General features: G+C 43.2%; 1 protein-coding gene across 2 annotated transcripts; it reads left to right on the forward strand.

The window, feature by feature from the left end:
• The first annotated feature begins 246 nt into the window (after positions 1-246).
• On the forward strand, positions 247-17,146 carry slc26a2 (solute carrier family 26 member 2). Of its 2 annotated transcripts, XM_021583603.3 has the most exons (5): positions 247-643; positions 3,494-3,588; positions 10,112-10,724; positions 11,120-11,859; positions 12,036-17,146. In XM_021583603.3, the coding sequence occupies exons 3-5, from the start codon at positions 10,128-10,130 to the stop codon at positions 12,835-12,837; spliced, it is 2,139 nt and encodes a 712-aa protein (XP_021439278.2). In that variant the 5' UTR covers positions 247-643; positions 3,494-3,588; positions 10,112-10,127; the 3' UTR covers positions 12,838-17,146. The 2 variants fall into 2 exon arrangements, with proteins under 2 accessions (XP_021439278.2, XP_036826124.2); XM_036970229.2 differs by lacking the exon at positions 3,494-3,588 and having other exon boundaries at positions 541-643.
• Positions 17,147-18,070: the final 924 nt, after the last annotated feature.

The following is an 18,070-nucleotide window of genomic DNA, read 5'->3' on the forward strand; positions in this document are numbered from 1 at the left end:
AAAGGCATACTGGTGCAATCAAGACGTAGGATACTATACATCCTACTATTTGTACAACTATTCCATTGGGATTCTAATGTAATATAACACAATTTAACATAACCTCATAAATAATCATACTATTTAATGGTGTGGAAGAAAGATTAAACCTTAAACTGACATAGCCAATTTCTTCCTTATGGCATTATCCTGTAATACTAAATGGTGCTCATGCGTATTTACGTACAGAATAATCCGAAATGCTCTGATAATAGGTTGCTCCCAACTGTGGCATGTCAAAGTTACGCTTCATGCCATTTGTTTGCACTAAAGAGAAGTCGTTGCATCACTATATAGTTTCTCAACTCGACACATCATCAGTGATATACGGTGTGATATATGGTGTGATGTTTTCTGACTGTTTTCTTCCTAGATTCAGAAGAGAATGCTACTCTTTTTAGAGAATTTGAGAACTTGTGTGCGTGTGCTGTCACGTGAAAGGGGTTTCCTGTAGCATATCATGTGATTGGGGCGTTCGGATTGGGCTTCAAACGTCATTACGTACACGCGCCGAGCGCTACAAATCTCCGGCTGAACTATACAAAAAGTATCCAATGATTTTGTTACTAATACCTTGATAAATGGAGAGCAGTAACAGTCTCAGGTGAGTAATGTTCTGCAATTGAATAGATCGAATTAATAGTAACCGAAGAGAATGATTTGTTAGATATGTGCGTGCATGTTGTCTAAACTGCTGTCAACAAAGTACTGTACAGTAGGCAACCTGGTGATGTACACGTTGACAACCTGTTCACAATGGTCCTCATTCATAACCTAATGCAACCTAAATTTGCCGTTGTATAAGTTAATGACAAATATTTTAGGCTATTTCATATTTAGCTATAACAACTTTATAACAAATACTTTCTTGACTTCATCGATTAGGCCTACATATATTTTTTTATTAGGTTAATGTCGTTTAAACCATAATGTACAGGGTTAAAAAGAGTAACGTTAGGTCTAATTATATCTGAAGACAGTAGGACTATCAAAAAAGATGGCATATGCACAGTAGTGGAAAAAGTACCAAGTTGTTATACTTGTGTAAAAGTATAGATACCTTAATAGAAAGGTAGTAAGTAAAAGTGAAAGTCAGCCAGTAAAATACTACTTGAGTAAAAGTCTAAAAGGTTTGAAAGTAACTTAAGTTTCAAAAGTACATGTAATTGCTCAAATATACTTAAGTATCAAAATTAAAAGTTAAAGTATAAAATCACATAAAATTCCTTATATTAATCAAAGCAGATGGAACCATTTTCTTGTTTTTAAAATGTACGATAGCCAGGGGAACACTCGGGAGATTATTTACAAAAGATTAATTTGTGTTTAGTTAGTCTGCCAGGCCAGAGGCAGTAGGGGTGACCACGTGTTCGCTTGGTAAGTGCATGAATTTGACAGTTTTCCTGTCCTGCTAAGCATTCAAAATGTAACGAGTACTATTGGTTGTCAGGGAAAATGTATGGAGTAAAAGTACAATATTTTCTTCAGGAATGTAGTGAGGTAAAAGTAGTCAAACAGAAATAGTAAAGTACAGATACCATAAAAAACGACTTAAGTAGTACTTTAAAGTATTTTTTACTTATGTATTTTACACCACTGCAAATGCATGACATGCACTTTTGCCTTGCTATAGCTATGTAGACTAGCTACTATAGGCAATACCACATATTACTTTCTCTCAGTCGGTCTGTTGCATGACGCATTAATCCTATAGATCGGTGCTTTATGTATGCCCTATATGCACAGTGACAGTCATTAGCGTTACTGTATGCATAAGTGATGAGTGGGTTGACTCATAACCGGGGGGCGAGCGGGTTTAGGGTCATGAAATAGTCTATTGTGTGGATGAAGGGCAGGTGGGTAGTGGGCTGGTTGAATGAAGATAAAATAATAAGTAAAAAATCCATAACAATTATAATTCTTGTGCAATTTATATCTATATCGTCTACGTGCGCCATCGCGCTCATGTTGATTTTGTCCACTCACATCAGACGCGATCAGGACATGCAGAATGAAGTATCAAAATCAACTCTGAACCAACTCTATTCATTTGCGGATAGGTCGAAAACTATTAAACATTTATGGCAATAGCTGGCTAGCTTGCTGTTGCTAGCTAATTTATCCTGGGACATAAACATTGAGTTGTTATTTTACCTGAAATGCACATGGTCCTCTACTCCGACAATTAATCCACAGATAAAAGGGTAACGTTAAACAGAGTTAGTTTCTAGTAATCTCTCCTCATTCAGGCTTCTTCATCTTCTTTGGACGTTATATGGCGGTTGTCAACCAACTGGAGTGTGGACCTCAGTTCATCTTTCAATCACCCACATGGGTATGTGCTCCTAAAAACCAATGAGGAGATGGGAGAGGCGGGACTTGCAGCGCGTCAAGCATCACAAGCAGAACCAATTTCTATTTTAGCAACTGGCAAATCAGACGCTCGTTGACGTGCATGAGCAGTGTGGGTGCAATAATTGAATAACATGTATGTGTAAATTTATCTTGCAACGCTCGTGCACATGACGCAAGCGGTGTAGTCAGCATGTAACACGGAACCCAAAGTGGCTGCGCGCGTGAGCTATCGTGCGCAAATTTATTTTGCCTCCCCACAACAAACGTGATCACGGCACGCAGGTTAAAATATCAAAACAGACTGAACCAATTACATTAATTTGGGGACAGGTCGAAAAGCATCAAACATGTATGGCAATTTAGCTAGTTAGCTTGCACTTGCTAGCTAATGTTAATTTGTACTATTTTGCTAGCTTGCTGTTTCTAGCTAATTTGTCCTGGGATATAAACATTGAGTTGTTATTTTACCTGAAATGCACAAGGACCTCTACTCCGACAATTAATCCACACACAAAACAGCCAACCGAATCGTTTCTAGTCATCTCTCCTCCTTCCAGGCTTTTTCATCGTTTAATTTATATGGAGATCCATCTAAACTTTCATTGTATTATCACGACTACCGGCAAAACAGTTAGTCTTTCAATCACCCACGTGGGTATAACCAATAAGGAGATGCACGTGGGTACCTGCTTCTATAAACCAATGAGGAGATGGGAGAGGTAGGACTTTCAGCGCGATCCGGGTCAGAAATAGGAAGTTCTATTTTAGCCCTTGGCATCACAGACGCTCGTTGGTGCGTGTGTGGGTGCAATAATTGAATAACATGGATTTCTAAATTTATTTTGCGAATCTCGCGCACGTGTCGTGTCCGGTCTGGTCAGCATGTAAGGCTAAACTTCACGGCCTAAACTGTACACGCCCCAAATAGCCTACAGGAAGTGGCAGAAAGTTAACATCGAACCACGAAGGCTAAAAGGACAATGTCGGAGTTTAATTCAATAAGATAAAAGCTGCGAAATGGAGAGTTGAAAATAAGAGAAGGGAGGGCCAGAAAAGTAATGTTTGGAAAGCTCACGTGTTCTCCATTTTTCTATTTTAGGATCCCCACATGTGTCACGCGTCTGAAGGTAACCTGGTAATGGGGCCGAAAAATGTATGGAAGTGAATAGGACATTTCCACGTCAATATATACGGGTAATTCCTGAGCTTTCTTAATATCTCTCAAGTATAGGGACAGACACTTCAAAACATTCTTCCTTTTGATTACATTTCAGTTTTTCCATGTATGAATCTGTTATTCATTGTGTTTCTATGGGCTAATAGCAGTAAAGCCAAATTCAATGTTTCATCAATATATAGTACAAATAAAGAAAAACCCTTGAATGAGTAGGTGTGTCCAAACTTTGACTGGTACTGTGTACACACCTACTCACTTTATTTGCACTATTTTCTACATTGTAGAGTAATAGTGTAGACATAAAACTATGCAATAACACATACTGTATGGAAACATGTTGTTACCAAAAATGTGTTAAACAAATGAAAACATTTTAGATTTTAGATTCTTCAAAGTAGCCATCCTTTTCCTTGATGCCAGCTTTGCACACTCTTGGCATTCTCTCAACCAGCTTCACCTGGAATGCTTTTCCAACAGTCTTGAAGGAGTTCCCACATATGTTGAGCACTTGTTGGCTGTTTTTCCTTCACTCTGTGGTCCAACTCATCCCGAACCATCCCAAATGGGTTGAGGTCAGGTGATTGTGGAGGCCAGGTCATATGATGCAGCACTGCATCACTCTCTTTCTTGATCAAATAGCCCTTACACAGCCTTAGGTGTGTTGGGTCATTGTCCTGTTGAAAAACAAATTATTGTCCCACTCAGCGCAAACCAGATGGGATGGCGTATCGCTGCAGAATGCTGTGGTAGCCATGCTTGTTAAGTGTGCCTTGCATTCTAAATAAATCACCTACAGTGTCACCAGCGAAGCACCCCCACACCATCACACCTCATCCTCCAGGCTTCACGGTGGGAACCACACATGCAGAGATTCCCGTTCACCTACTCTGCGTCTCACCAGCTTCACATGGAATGCTTTTCCAACTGTCTTGAAGGAGTTCCCACATATGCTGAGCACTTGTTGGCTGTTTTTCCTTCACTCTGCGGTCCAACTCATCCCAAACCATCTCAATTAGGTTGAGGTCAGGTGATTGTGGAAGCCAGGTCATCTGATGCAGCACTCAATCACTCTCCTTCTTGGTCAAATAGCCCTTACACAGCCTAGAGGTGTGTTTTGGGTCATAGTCCTGTTGAAAAACAAATGATAGTCCCACTAAGCTCAAACCAGATGGGATGGCGTATCGCTGCAGAATGCTGTGGTAGCCATGCTGATTAAGTGTGCCTTGAATTCTAAGTAAATCACAGACAGTGTTACCAGCAAAGCACCACCACACAATCACACCTCCTCCTCCATACATCACAGTGGGAACTGCACATACGAAGATCAACCATTCACCTACTCTGCGTCTCACAAAGGCACGGTGGTTGGACCAAAAAATCACACCATCACACCTCCTCCAGGCTTGACGGTGGGAACCACACATGCGGAGATCACCTGTTCACCTACTCTGCATCTCACAAAGAAACGTCGGTTGGAACCAAAAATCTAAAATTTGGACTCATCAGACCAAAGGACAGATTTCCACCGGTCTAATGTCCATTGCTCGTGTTTCTTGGCCCAAGCAAGTCTCTTCTTCTTATTAGTGTCCTTAGTGTCCTTGCAGAAATTTGACCATGAAGGCCTGATTCATAGTCTCCTCTGAAGAGTTGATGTTGAGCTGTGTCTGTTACTTGAACTCTATGAAGCATTTATTTGGGCTGAAATCTGAGGTGCAGTTAACTCTAATGAACTTATCCTCTGCAGCAGAGGTAACTCTGGGTCTTTCTTTCCTGTGACGGTTTCATCATAGTGCTTGATGGTTTTTGCGACTGCACTTGAAGAAACTTTCAAAGTTCTTGACATTTTCTGGATTGACTGACCTTCATGTCTTAAAGTAATGGTGGACTGTCGTTTCTCTGGACTGTCGTTCCGGCTTATTTGAGCTGTTCTTGCCATAATATGGACTTGGTCTTTTACCAAATAAGGCTATCTTCTGTGTACCACCCTACCTTGTCCCAACACAACTGATTGGCTCAAACGCATTAAGAAGGAAAGAAATTCCACAAATTAACTTTTAACAAGGCACACCTGTTAATTGAAATGCATTCCAGGTGTTTACCTCATGGAGGTGGTTGAGAGAATGCCAAGAGTGTGCAAAGCTGTCATCAAGGCAAATTGTAGCTACTGTGAAGAATCTCAAATATAAAATCTATTTTCATATGTTTAACACTTTTTTTGGTTGCTTAATGAGTCAATATGTGTTATTTAATAGATTTGAAGTCTTCACTATTTTTCTACAATGTAGAAAATAGTGAAAATAAAGAAAAACCCTTGAATGCGTAGGTGTCCAAACTTTTGACTGATACTGTATATATATATATTTTTATACCTGCAGGGGTTCTAAAATTCCAAATAAATAGCTAACGTATCCTTGGTATGCACTTCTTAAAACAAATCCATATGTAAGCTTAGTAGTAGTTATCATACCTCCAAAATCACGTTGCTGTCATGTCTGGAGAATTTTGTATTGCATAAATGGTTTGAATGGTCCGCTGGCTCCCAATGGCAAGATTTTGATTGGATGTTACATTTCAAGAACCCTCTCCCACATGCCCGTTGGTGCTACGTGTTAAGTTCGTCACTGTTTTCAGACCGGGAAGGACACATTTTGCAGAGTTGTTCTGCATTTTAGTTTTGCAACATTGCAGAAAATGGAAGAAAACCTGGAGGTAAAACGTAATTCTGTTTTGTCAGAAATGTACTCTATACACAAAATCGACATATTGTACATCACACAGGAGGCTGCTAAGGGGAGGACGACTCATAATAATTTCCGGAACGCAGCAAATGGAATGGCATCAAACACATGTATTTGCCATGTATTTGATACCATTTCACTTAGTCTTTACCACAAGCCTGTTCTCCCCAATTAAGGTGCCACCAACCTCCTGTGGTACATCAACATATTTTGATGGGGTTTTAATCTGCAATTTCCTGGCCATCCTCACCAAAGACTGTAAAAATAATCGTCATACACTGTTGCACCTACTACACTAATCTTGTGAGTGCTATTGGACCGCCAAAGTAAGGCATTTGATGGGTTTGACGTGGAGTGAGGCGTCGCTGATTTACACATGGTTTCCACCCTTATTTAGCTATTTTTATGAACTTCCCTAAGCTTACCCGTAGTAGGGAAGCCTGGTTCTCAACGAGGCTAGCTTAGTAGAAACCCAGCCCAGATCTTTAGACTCTAGGCGGGGGGATACAGGTGCTGATAAGAGGCTCAGACTGGTCTCTGCCTGGGGCCTCCAAATCACGAAGTCCGCCCCTGTCGACAGTCACAAGACAGGGACTTCAAATAGGCCCCAACAACAACTGCTTCCTGGGTGCCGATGACGTGGATGTCGATTAAGTGAGCCCCCCACACCTCTCTGATTCAGAGTGGTTGGGATAAATGCGGAAGACACATTTCAGTTGAATAACAGGTCAAGGGAACTGTAGCCAACTGTTCAGATGGGTTAAATGGAAACTGAAATGTGCACACTGACTGTAGGTCTATAACCTCTCACAGAGCCTTAATATTAACTCCTGAAGGATGAAGCATTTCTTGCAGTAAAATGATGCACTAAATGTGGGATAAATCTGAACTTGGGAACAAGGGTGGAGAAATATAATTTCTTTCTTTCAGCATCTTGAGAGAATATGAATGCACCTCTGCAGACGCTATCTTTATCAGCATCATTAAACCTGATAGTGAATTTCAACCACATTAAATATGCATCCAAGCCGAACTGAAATCTTATCAGAAAAGTGTTGGGTCATTTTCACAGCTTTCTATTTCCTTACAAACTGATGTCATTTGGATATTTTGCACAGGAAAAAAAAAAAAATATATATATATAAAAAATAGCGATAAACATCTCTCCCCTCGAAAGAAGCAGAGATGACAGAGAAACGGTACCCATGTCAACTAGATTGAAGCATTCATTATATCGATTTATGACATTCTGTTAGCAAGGGTTTATTTAGTCTCCTAGGGCAACATAGAGAAAAGAGAAGAGAAGCTGCATGTATCTAATTATAGATAAATTGACTAACAAATAGCCCACTAAAATGTTGAAAATTATAAGCAGGAACATATCTAAATCAGGCACAAAAAAATTCCTGCACCCCCTGTCAAAAAATCCTGCACCCCCTGTCAAAAAATCCTGCACCCCCTGTCAAAAAAGCGTTCCGCTGTAACCTACATGCTAATTTTCTATATTTCGGTGAGGACCTCAGATTTTCACTTAAACACAGTTAGGCGGTTGTGGATGGGTTATTAGCATTTGCGGGCAGGTGCGGGTCAACAAACAGCTAATCCGAGCACCGCTAGTATGTCTTTATGGCTACAGCCTAACATCCTCGTTGCTATTTCATCTCCAGGAAGTGGAACTCCAATATTTGTCCAGTCAATCATTTTCCAAATTGTTATGGCAAACACTCCCGCACCCAACTATTGCCTTTGACACAAAAAGGCACACACCAGAGAGATTTTAGGTTGTGAAAGACAAATTATAACTTATGTTATAACGTTCCTGTTACTGTGCAATGTAATGCAACTAAACCTACATCATTAACACTCAAAGTATAGTAGGGTAACAATGAATACTTAGAATACTTGTTACACTGTATTGTACTTACAGAGTTATTACACCAAGTAACTTGTTCCATTTTCTGGATATGACATGTCAAGAGTATATTGAGAACACTGGTAAGTAAATGAGTTGTCAATAACCCTGTTTCGCCAAACATATTGGCCCTTTCTGTTTTCTCTGCAGTTATTGATTGTTGGAGTCAGTTGATTATAACTGTCAAGCTTGGTGACATGATGTCAGCGACTGATTAGGTAGCCTAGAAGTTGGCGGCCGATAGCCTAGCGGTTAGAGCAGGGTTCCCCAACTGAATCATATCGTCAGGTAGCCTAGCGGTGGGCGGCCGAAGGCCTAGCGGTTAGAGCAGGGTTCCCCAACTGAATCATATCGTCAGGTAGCCTAGCGGTGGGCGGCCGATAGCCTAGCGGTTAGAGCAGGGTTCCCCAACTGAATCATATCGTCAGGTAGCCTAGCGGTGGGCGGCCGATAGCCTAGCGGTTAGAGCAGGATTCCCCAACTGAATCATATCGTCAGGTAGCCTAGCGGTGGGCGGCCGATAGCCTAGCGGTTAGAGCAGGGTTCCCCAACTGAATCATATCGTCAGGTAGCCTAGCGGTGGGCAGCCGATAGCCTAGCGGTTAGAGCAGGGTTCCCCAACTGAATCATATCGTCAGGTAGCCTAGCGGTGGGCGGCCGATAGCCTAGCGGTTAGAGCAGGGTTCCCCAACTGAATCATATCGTCAGGTAGCCTAGCGGTGGGCGGCCGATAGCCTAGCGGTTAGAGCAGGATTCCCCAACTGAATCATATCGTCAGGTAGCCTAGCGGTGGGCGGCCGATAGCCTAGCGGTTAGAGCAGGGTTCCCCAACCGGCGGGCTGGTTGTTTTATTTGGTTTGTGATTATGTTCTGGCCCCTCGACCATCCACTCAACAAATAATCGGTCCGTGGCTGAATCTAGTGATGATCCCTGGGTTAGAACGTTGGGCCAGTAATCAAAAGGTTGCTAGTTCAAATCACAGAGCCTACTAGGTGAAAAATCTGTCGATCTGCCCTTGAGCAAGGCACTCAACCCTAATTGCTCCAGGGTTGCCGTCAATAATGGCTGGTCCATGCCATGACCCCACTCTCTGAAGGTGTGTCAGGGGAGTGGGATATGCAAAAAACACATTTTCATTTCACACCACACACTTTTACATGTTACGCACTTGTATATGTGTGAAACAAGGCAAATAAAGCAGCCACTATTTGACATTAGGATTAAATATCAGTTTGGTTAACAGTTGCCATCTTTAATCTTAAGAGTCTAATCTAAGTAACACAAAAAAAAGATCCAAATCTGTCAGTTTAAGCTAGAGATATCACCTTAAACTGGGCTGTGTCTCAGTCCACCACATCCGCCTATGTCGGCCTTCCGCATCTGCGGTGGAAGGTGGCGGAGCTACAGCGGTGTTTGTCTGACCATGGGACATCCAAAAATCTGTCTTCTCTCAAAACATTTGTAGTTTCTGAACAGTTTGGCCTACAAAACTATTATGAAAGGGGAGACTCTCGAATACGAAGGTATTCACTGTTTGCTCTATGACCCCTACAAGTGTCATGGGACTCATCTGAAGTCGGTGATGCTGATGTGCCAACTTCTGTCTGTAGGGTCCAACCTATTTGAGCTACAAACTAACCCCACTATGGAAAGGTTAGAATGTCACGAAAACAATGGTGTTTAACGTTTTGCTCTACGACCCCCACAAGTGTCACGGGATTGGTCTGGAGGTAACTCATACAAACGAATAGAAGTATGGAGGTAGTTTTGTGCCAAAAAATAAATAAAAAATGCATGATATGACCACCTAATTTTTTTCTCCATATGTTAGATTAGTACCGCTGCTCCCAATGACTGACTTTTTTAACTCTCTTTTTTTCTGTGTAAAGTGAAGGGGGGCCTGCTATGATGGCTCAAGAGTACTGCTGTGCCTCGGCAGATGAGGGAGCAGAGAGCGGCCCACACGTCCCATTCGTGCTGGAGAGAAGGGAGAAGGAGGAGGAAAACTGGAGGACAGCCGTTTCTCACCAACTGAAAAAGCAGTGCACATGCAGCTCAGAGCGAGCCAAAGCCCAGGTTCTAGGGTTCGTCCCCATCCTAAAATGGCTGCCACGCTACCAGCTCAAAGACTGGATCCTGGGTGATGTCATGTCAGGGTTGATAGTGGGCATCCTGCTGGTGCCCCAGTCCATTGCCTATTCTCTGCTGGCAGGCCAGGACCCTATCTATGGCCTCTACACCTCCTTCTTCTCCAGCATCATCTACACCCTGCTGGGCACCTCACGCCACATATCTGTGGGCATCTTCGGGGTGCTGTGCCTGCTGGTGGGCCAGGTGGTGGACAGGGAGTTGGCACTGGCAGGGTACATCACAGAGAGTATCAGGAACAACGCTACCCTGGGACTGGGCATGGGGAACAGCACCGGAGGGCCGGTCTGTGATAGGAGCTGCTATGCCATCATGGTGGGGACCACAGTCACATTTACAGCAGGGGTCTACCAGGTAAATGTGTGTAGAGAGGGAATGGTGTATGTATGTCTCGTGTTGAAAATCAATGACAAAAATAATTAATTCATGTTATAACAGGTTGATTGTCATTGGCCCTGACAAGTATGACTTTTACTGTTTTTCTAGAGCCGTTACTCCCTCTCAGTTTTTCTAGAGCCGTTATTCCCTCTCAGTTTTTCTAGAGCCGTTACTCCCGCTCAGATTTTCTAGAGCCGTTACTCCCGCTCTGTTTCTCTAGAGCCGTTACTCCCCCTCTGTTTTTCTAGAGCCATTACTCCTTCTCTGTTTTTCTAGAGCCGTTACTCCCTTTCTGTTTTTCTAGAGCCGTTACTCCCTCTCTGTTTTTCTAGAGCCGTTACTCCCTCTCTGTTTTCACTCTGTGGTTTTAGGTGTTGATGGGCCTCCTGCAGGTGGGCTTTGTATCCGTGTACCTGTCAGACTCCCTCCTGAGCGGCTTCGCCACGGGGGCCTCTCTCACCATCCTGACCTCCCAGGTCAAGTACCTCCTGGGACTGGAGCTGCCCCGCGCCCAGGGCTGGGGTTCCCTCGTCAAGACCTGGGTCAGCCTTTTCCAGAACCTGGGCCAGACCAACCTCTGTGACCTGGTCACCAGCATGGTGTGCCTGGCGGTGCTGGTCCCCACCAAAGAACTCAACGACCGCTTCAAGGCCAAGCTCAAAGCCCCCATCCCCTTCGAGCTGTTTGTTGTCATCGCTGCCACTCTGGCCTCCCACTTCGGCCACTTCGAGCAGGAGTATGGCTCGAAAGTGGCCGGCGCCATCCCCACGGGCTTCCTGCCCCCCCAGCTCCCGTCCTGGTCTCTGATCCCCAACGTGGCGGTAGATGCCTTCTCCATAGCCATTGTGGGCTTTGCCATCACCGTCTCCCTGTCTGAGATGTTTGCCAAGAAGCACGGCTACGTGGTGGATCCCAACCAGGAGATGTACGCCATAGGCTTCTGTAACATCCTGCCCTCCTTCTTTCGCTGCTTCACCACCAGCGCTGCCCTGACCAAGACCCTGGTGAAGGAGTCTACAGGCTGCCAGACTCAGATGTCTGGCCTGGTCACAGCCCTGGTGCTGCTGCTGGTGCTGCTGGTCATTTCCCCCCTCTTCTACTCTCTGCAGAGGTAAGATCATGCTATTCTCTGTGTAACACTTAGCTTTACTATATATGTTCATCTCATGAGATCTAAACCTCCACCACACATAGTTTGCTCGTATTGAAAATGTTTGCCAGAAAATAATGTTCCACCTGATTTGATGATGACTTTATTGACTTGCTGTGTTTCCATGTCTTCTCCAGGTGTGTGCTAGCAGTGATCATCTTGGTGAATCTCCGGGGAGCATTGCTTAAGTTCACAGACGTTCCGCGGATGTGGCGTGTGAACCGCTTGGACACCGCCATCTGGCTGATGACCATGGCAACCTCAGCGTTGATAAACACCGAGCTAGGCCTGCTGGTGGGGGTTATGGTCTCAGCCTTCTGTGTGTTGGGGCGCACCCAGAGAGCCCAGGCCTTGGAGCTGGGCCGGGCTGGCCATCGGGAGCTTTATCAGGACCTGGCCTCCTACAATGGCCTGCAGTCCCAGCCTGGAGTGGCCATCTTCCGCTACGAGGCGCCCATCTACTACGCCAACCAGAGCCTGTTCAAGAAGGCCCTGTACCGCTGCCTGGGCCTGGATCCCGTCAAGGAGAAGGCCCGGCGCAGGAAGCTGGAGAAACATAGGAGAAAGCAAGAAGAAGTAGCCATGATGACAGGAGGGGAGGGCGGGACTAAGGGTAAAGAGAAAGAGTTGACCACCAAAGTCTTCCTACCAAATCAAGTCAACTTCCACTCTGTGGTGATAGACTGCAGCCCGGTGCTGTTCCTGGACACAGCAGGGGTCAATGCGTTGAAGGAGGTGTATAAGGATTATAAGGAGAATGGGGTACAGGTGTTCCTGGCCCAGTGTAATACCTCAGTACTGGAGTCACTGAACAGAGGTGGTTACTACCCAGAGAAGGGTATGGGAGAAAAGGAAAGAGTGTTTTTCACCATCAGCGATGCCGTCCTCTATGCACAGAGCCTCTCATCTCAGAATGGTGACTGTGACACGTCATGTTAACAAGAGCTTTAAAGATTGTACAGTGCCTTCGGAACGTATTCAGACCCCTTAACTTTAACCACATTTTGTTACATTACAGCCTTATTCTAAAATGGATTACATAAATACAAATCCTCAGCAATCTACACACAATACACCATAATGACAAAGCAAAAACAGTTTTTTAGAAATTCTAGCAAATGTATTAAAATTATTAAACAGATATACCTTATTTACATAAGTATTCAGACTCTTTGCTATGAGACTCGAAATTGAACTCAGGTGCATCCTGCTTCCATTGATTGATCCATTGATTTGGAAAGGCGCACACCTGTCTATATAAGGTCCCACAGTTGACAGTGTATGTCAGAACAAAAACCAAGCCAAGAGGTCCGTAGAGGAATTGTCCGTAGAGCTCCGATACAGGATTGTGTTGATGCACAGAGCTGGTGAAGGGTACCAAAACATTTCTGCAGCATTGAATGTCCCCAAGAACACAGTGGCCTCCATCATTCTTAAATGGAAGAAGTTTAGAACCACCAAAACTGTTCCTAGAGCTGGCCACCTGGCCAAACTGAGCAATTGGGGGAGAAGGGCCTTGGTCAGGGAGGTGATCAAGAACCTGATGGTCACTCTGACAGAGCTCTAGAGTTCCTCTGTGGAGATGGGAGAAACTTCCAGAAGGACAACCATCTCGGCAGCCCTCCACCAATCAGGCCTTTATGGTAGAGTGGCCAGACGGAAGCCACTCCTCAGGAAAATGGCACATGACAGCCCGCTTGGAGTTTGCCAAAAGGCACCTAAAAATATTCTCTGGTCTGATGAAACCACGATTGAACACTTTGGCCTGAATGCCAAGTGTCACATCTGGAGGAAACCTGGCACCATCCCTAAGGTGAAGCATGGTGGTGGTAGCATCATGCTGTGGGGATGGGAGGGACTGGGAGACTAGTCAGGACCGAGGCAAAGATGAATGGAGCAATGTACAGAGATATCCTTGATGAAAACCTGCTCCAGAGCATTCAGGACCTCAGTCTGGGGCAAAGGTTCATCTTCCAACAAGACAACGACCCTAAGCACACAGCCAAGACAATGCAGGAATGGAGTCTCTGAATGTCCTTGAGTTGCCCAGGCTGTGCCCGGACTTGAACCCGATCTAACATCTCTGGAGAGACCTGAAAATAGCTGTGCAGCAACTCTCCCAATCCAACCTGACAGAGCTTGAGAGGACCTGCAGAGAAGAAACCTGGTTAAATAAAGGTTAAATATTTTTTTTATATAGGTGTGCCAAGCTTGTGGCGTCATACCCCAAAAGACTGCTGTAATCGCTGCCAAAGGTGCTTCAACAAAGTACTGAGTAAAGGGCTGAATACTTAGGTAAATGTGATTTTTCAATGTTTTATTTGTCATAAATTTGCAAACATTTCAAAAAATCTTTTTTTGGGGTCATTAAAAAACGATATAATACATTTTTAGAATGAGGCCGTAACGTAAGAAAATGTGGACAAAGTCAAGGGATCTGAATTCTTTCCGAAGGCACTACAGAAACATATATACAATATCTATCTCAGACAAATCACAACCAATATTGTTATTGTGCCTAACGGAAACATATGTAAATGTATCCAAAAAGCTGTGCTTATTGCACGATTAGAATTCTTTGATCTGAAAGTTGAATGTCATGTTTACAGTATCGCTACAGTGGGGAGAACAAGTATTTGATACACTGCCGATTTTGCAGGTTTTCCTACTTACAAAGCATGTAGAGGTCTGTAATTTTTATCATAGGTACACTTCAACTGTGAGAGATGGAATTTAAAACAAACATCCAGAAAATCACATTGTATGATTTTTAAGTAATTAATTAGCATTTTATTGCATGACATACGTATTTGATACATCAGAAAAGCAGAACTTCATATTTGGTACAGAAACCTTTGTTTGCAATTACAGAGATCTCACGTTTCCTGTAGTTCTTGACCAGGTTTGCACACACTGCAGCAGGGATTTTGGCCCACTCCTCCATACAGACCTTTTCCAGATCCTTCAGGTTTCGGGGCTGTCGCTGGGCAATAAGGACTTTCAGCTCCCTCCAAAGATTTTCTATTGGGTTCAGGTCTGGAGACTGGCTAGGCCACTCCAGGACCTTGAGATGCTTCTTACGGAGCCACTCCTTAGTTGCCCTGGCTGTGTGTTTTGGGTCGTTGTCATGCTGGAAGACCCAGCCAACGCCCATCTTCAATGCTCTTACTGAGGGAAGGAGGTTGTTGGCCAAGATCTCGCGATACATGGCCCCATCCATCCTCCCCTCAATACGGTGCAGTCGTCCTGTCCCCTTTGCAGAAAAGCATCCCCAAAGAATGATGTTTCCACCTCCATGCTTCACGGTTGGGATGGTGTTCTTGGGGTTGTAGTCATCCTTCTTCTTCCTCCAAACACGGCGAGTAGAGTTTAGACCAAAAATCTCTATTTTTGTCTCATCATACCATACAACCTTCTCCCATTCCTCCTCTGGATCATCCAGATGGTCATTGGCAAACTTCAGACGGGCCTGGACATGCGCTGGCTTGAGCAGGGGGACCTTGCGTGCGCTGCAGGATTTTAATCCATGACGGTGTAGTGTGTTACTAATGGTTTTCTTTGAGACTGTGGTCCCAGCTCTCTTCAGGTCATTGACCAGGTCCTGCCGTGTAGTTCTGGGCTGATCCCTCACCTTCCTCATGATCATTGATGCCCCACGAGGTGAGATCTTCTATGGAGCCCCAGACCGAGGGTGATTGACCGTCATCTTGAACTCTTCCATTTTCTAATAATTGCGCCAACAGTTGTTGCCTTCTCACCAAGCTGCTTGCCTATTGTCCTATAGCCCATCCCAGCCTTGTGCAGGTCTACAATTTTATCCCTGATGTCCTTACACAGCTCTCTGGTCTTGGCCATTGTGGAGAGGTTGGAGTCTGTTTGATTGAGTGTCTTGACAGATGTCTTTTATACAGGTAACGAGTTCAAACAGGTGCACTTAATACAGGTAATGAGTGGAGAACAGGAGGGCTTCTTAAAGAAAAACTAACAGGTCTGTGAGAGCCGGAATTCTTACTGGTTGGTAGGTGATCAAACACTTATGTCATGCAATAAAATGCAAATTAATTACTTAAAAATCATACAATGAGATTTTCTGGATTTTTGTTTTAGATTCTGTCTCTCACAGCTGAAGTGTACCTATGATAAAAATGACAGACCTCTACATGCTTTGTAAGTAGGAAAACCTGCAAAATCGGCAGTGTTTCAAATACTTGTTCTCCCCACTGTAGGTAATCTTAATCTTGATCTTGTCAGACTGTGAACCAAAATGAACTTTCTGTTACAATCTCATCTAAGACAGAATGCATTGTCAAGTTTTAGGACTCTTTTTTTAAGCAATGTTCGGTCCTCTGGCTGTGGCACCATGATTTAGCACCCATTTTTCCCTCCATGTTTGTTTCTTGTTTAAACAGTGGGAATGTTACTTTTGTTGACATTTTCGATCCTTTGTTACCACAGCAAAAGTAGAGCTGGTGTCAACAAGATGAATGGTTATAGAGTAAGAGGGTGTTATCTGTTTTGAATGCGGTATGAGAATGTGTCAGTTAAAAATTATACATGATTGTTTTTCAGTTGCAACTTGTGGTGAAGTAGTGATTGATAAATATGTTGTCGTAGCTTTCTGGAATGTAAGGAGTTTATTAACAGTAGAAAGTACATTTTTAGGTAGAAAAACACCTCTATTGCTCTATTACACTTACAGCCTTCCAGACTGCTGCTCAGAGACACTCCCAGAATCCTTCACTCCAGACAGTTTAGGCAATGCAAGAAGTTTTCAGTAAATGAGAAATGTTCAGTTTATATCAGAAAGATTTGGTCATATCAGTCTAAACGCAAAATTGTATTAACATTTTTAATCAAACCTCCTTTGTGCTTTCAGGGGTTTTGATACCTTAATGCTGAATGTTTTATTGTATTTATGTTCTTATGGTCCTTTAGCCATAGCAGTATATATTTATGGCTACATTTGACTAAAGTTATGCTAGAGTCAGTAATCAGTGCTGGGGAAGAGTGTTACCTTCTGCTTTAGTTTATTGCAGTTGTAAAACTGTTATATTTGCATGTAGAATATAGAGACAATGAATGTCGAGATCATGCGAGATCATCAGATGGGAAATATTTATTACTGGAAATTGTAAATGTTCTCCTGTACTTTCAAGTGCCTCTGTAATGATATAATATCATGTTTAATGAAGTGCCTTTCTGAATGTCCCTATATTTATTTACTCTGTCAGTAAATGTATTTAAGTAAGCCAGTCTCTGCTCGTTATTTCTGATTGTTAGGTCGTCTGATATGCAACTGATTTACACCTTGCCTCCTTTTTGCATTACCGTTCAACACTACTCTGACTCAGGACAGGTTTGTTGATTTAGATTAAAAAACGATCTAGAAAAATTGACAATAGTTCTGTTATTTTATTCTTTGTTTTAGTATGGTCAGGGCGTGAGTTGGGGTGGGCAGTCTATTTTTGTTTTTCTATGTTGGTTTTTGTGTTCAGCCTAGTATGGTTCTCAATCAGAGGCAGGTGTCGTTAGTTGTCTCTGATTGAGAATCATACTTAGATAGCCTGGGTTTCACTTTTGGTTTGTGCGTGTTTGTTTCCGTGTGAGTGTTTTGGCCACACGGTACTGTTGCGGTTTTGCATATTCACGTTGTTATTTTCTGTTTAGTGTTCTGAGTTTTATTAAAAATCATCATGAACACTTACCACGCTACTCTTTGGTCCGATCCTTACTCCTCCTCAGACGAAGAGGAGGAAATCCGTTACAAAAATTAAATACATTTTTCCCAAAATGCCATGCTCAAATACCAGCGCCATTCAAGAATTGCCACTTTACTAACATGAATAACTGCTCTAATAAACTATTTTCTGTTGTGTCCACAGCGAGTCAGATGTACGTGCAGACGGCGGTTCTATCATCTCTCTATGTGTCTATGATCAGGAATACCTAAACAATGTGAAATCCTTACTCTACTCTATGGTTGTACTTCTATCACCGGCAATGCATTTCAACTGTTAACATTTCAGAGTATTCAACTCGACTTTTACTCTTTGCATGTAATCACAGTAAATGAACAATTCACTCTAACGCAAGCATTAAGCATTGTTTTGTCTCAGGTGAGTATGCAGTCGTCTTAAAGACAACCGTCTCTTGTTTGGAAGTCTTTTTTTGT

Source organism: Oncorhynchus mykiss, chromosome 25 (genome assembly GCF_057628025.1).
Source record: "Oncorhynchus mykiss isolate SJ-2025 chromosome 25, ASM5762802v1, whole genome shotgun sequence".
Lineage (NCBI taxonomy): Eukaryota > Metazoa > Chordata > Actinopteri > Salmoniformes > Salmonidae > Oncorhynchus > Oncorhynchus mykiss.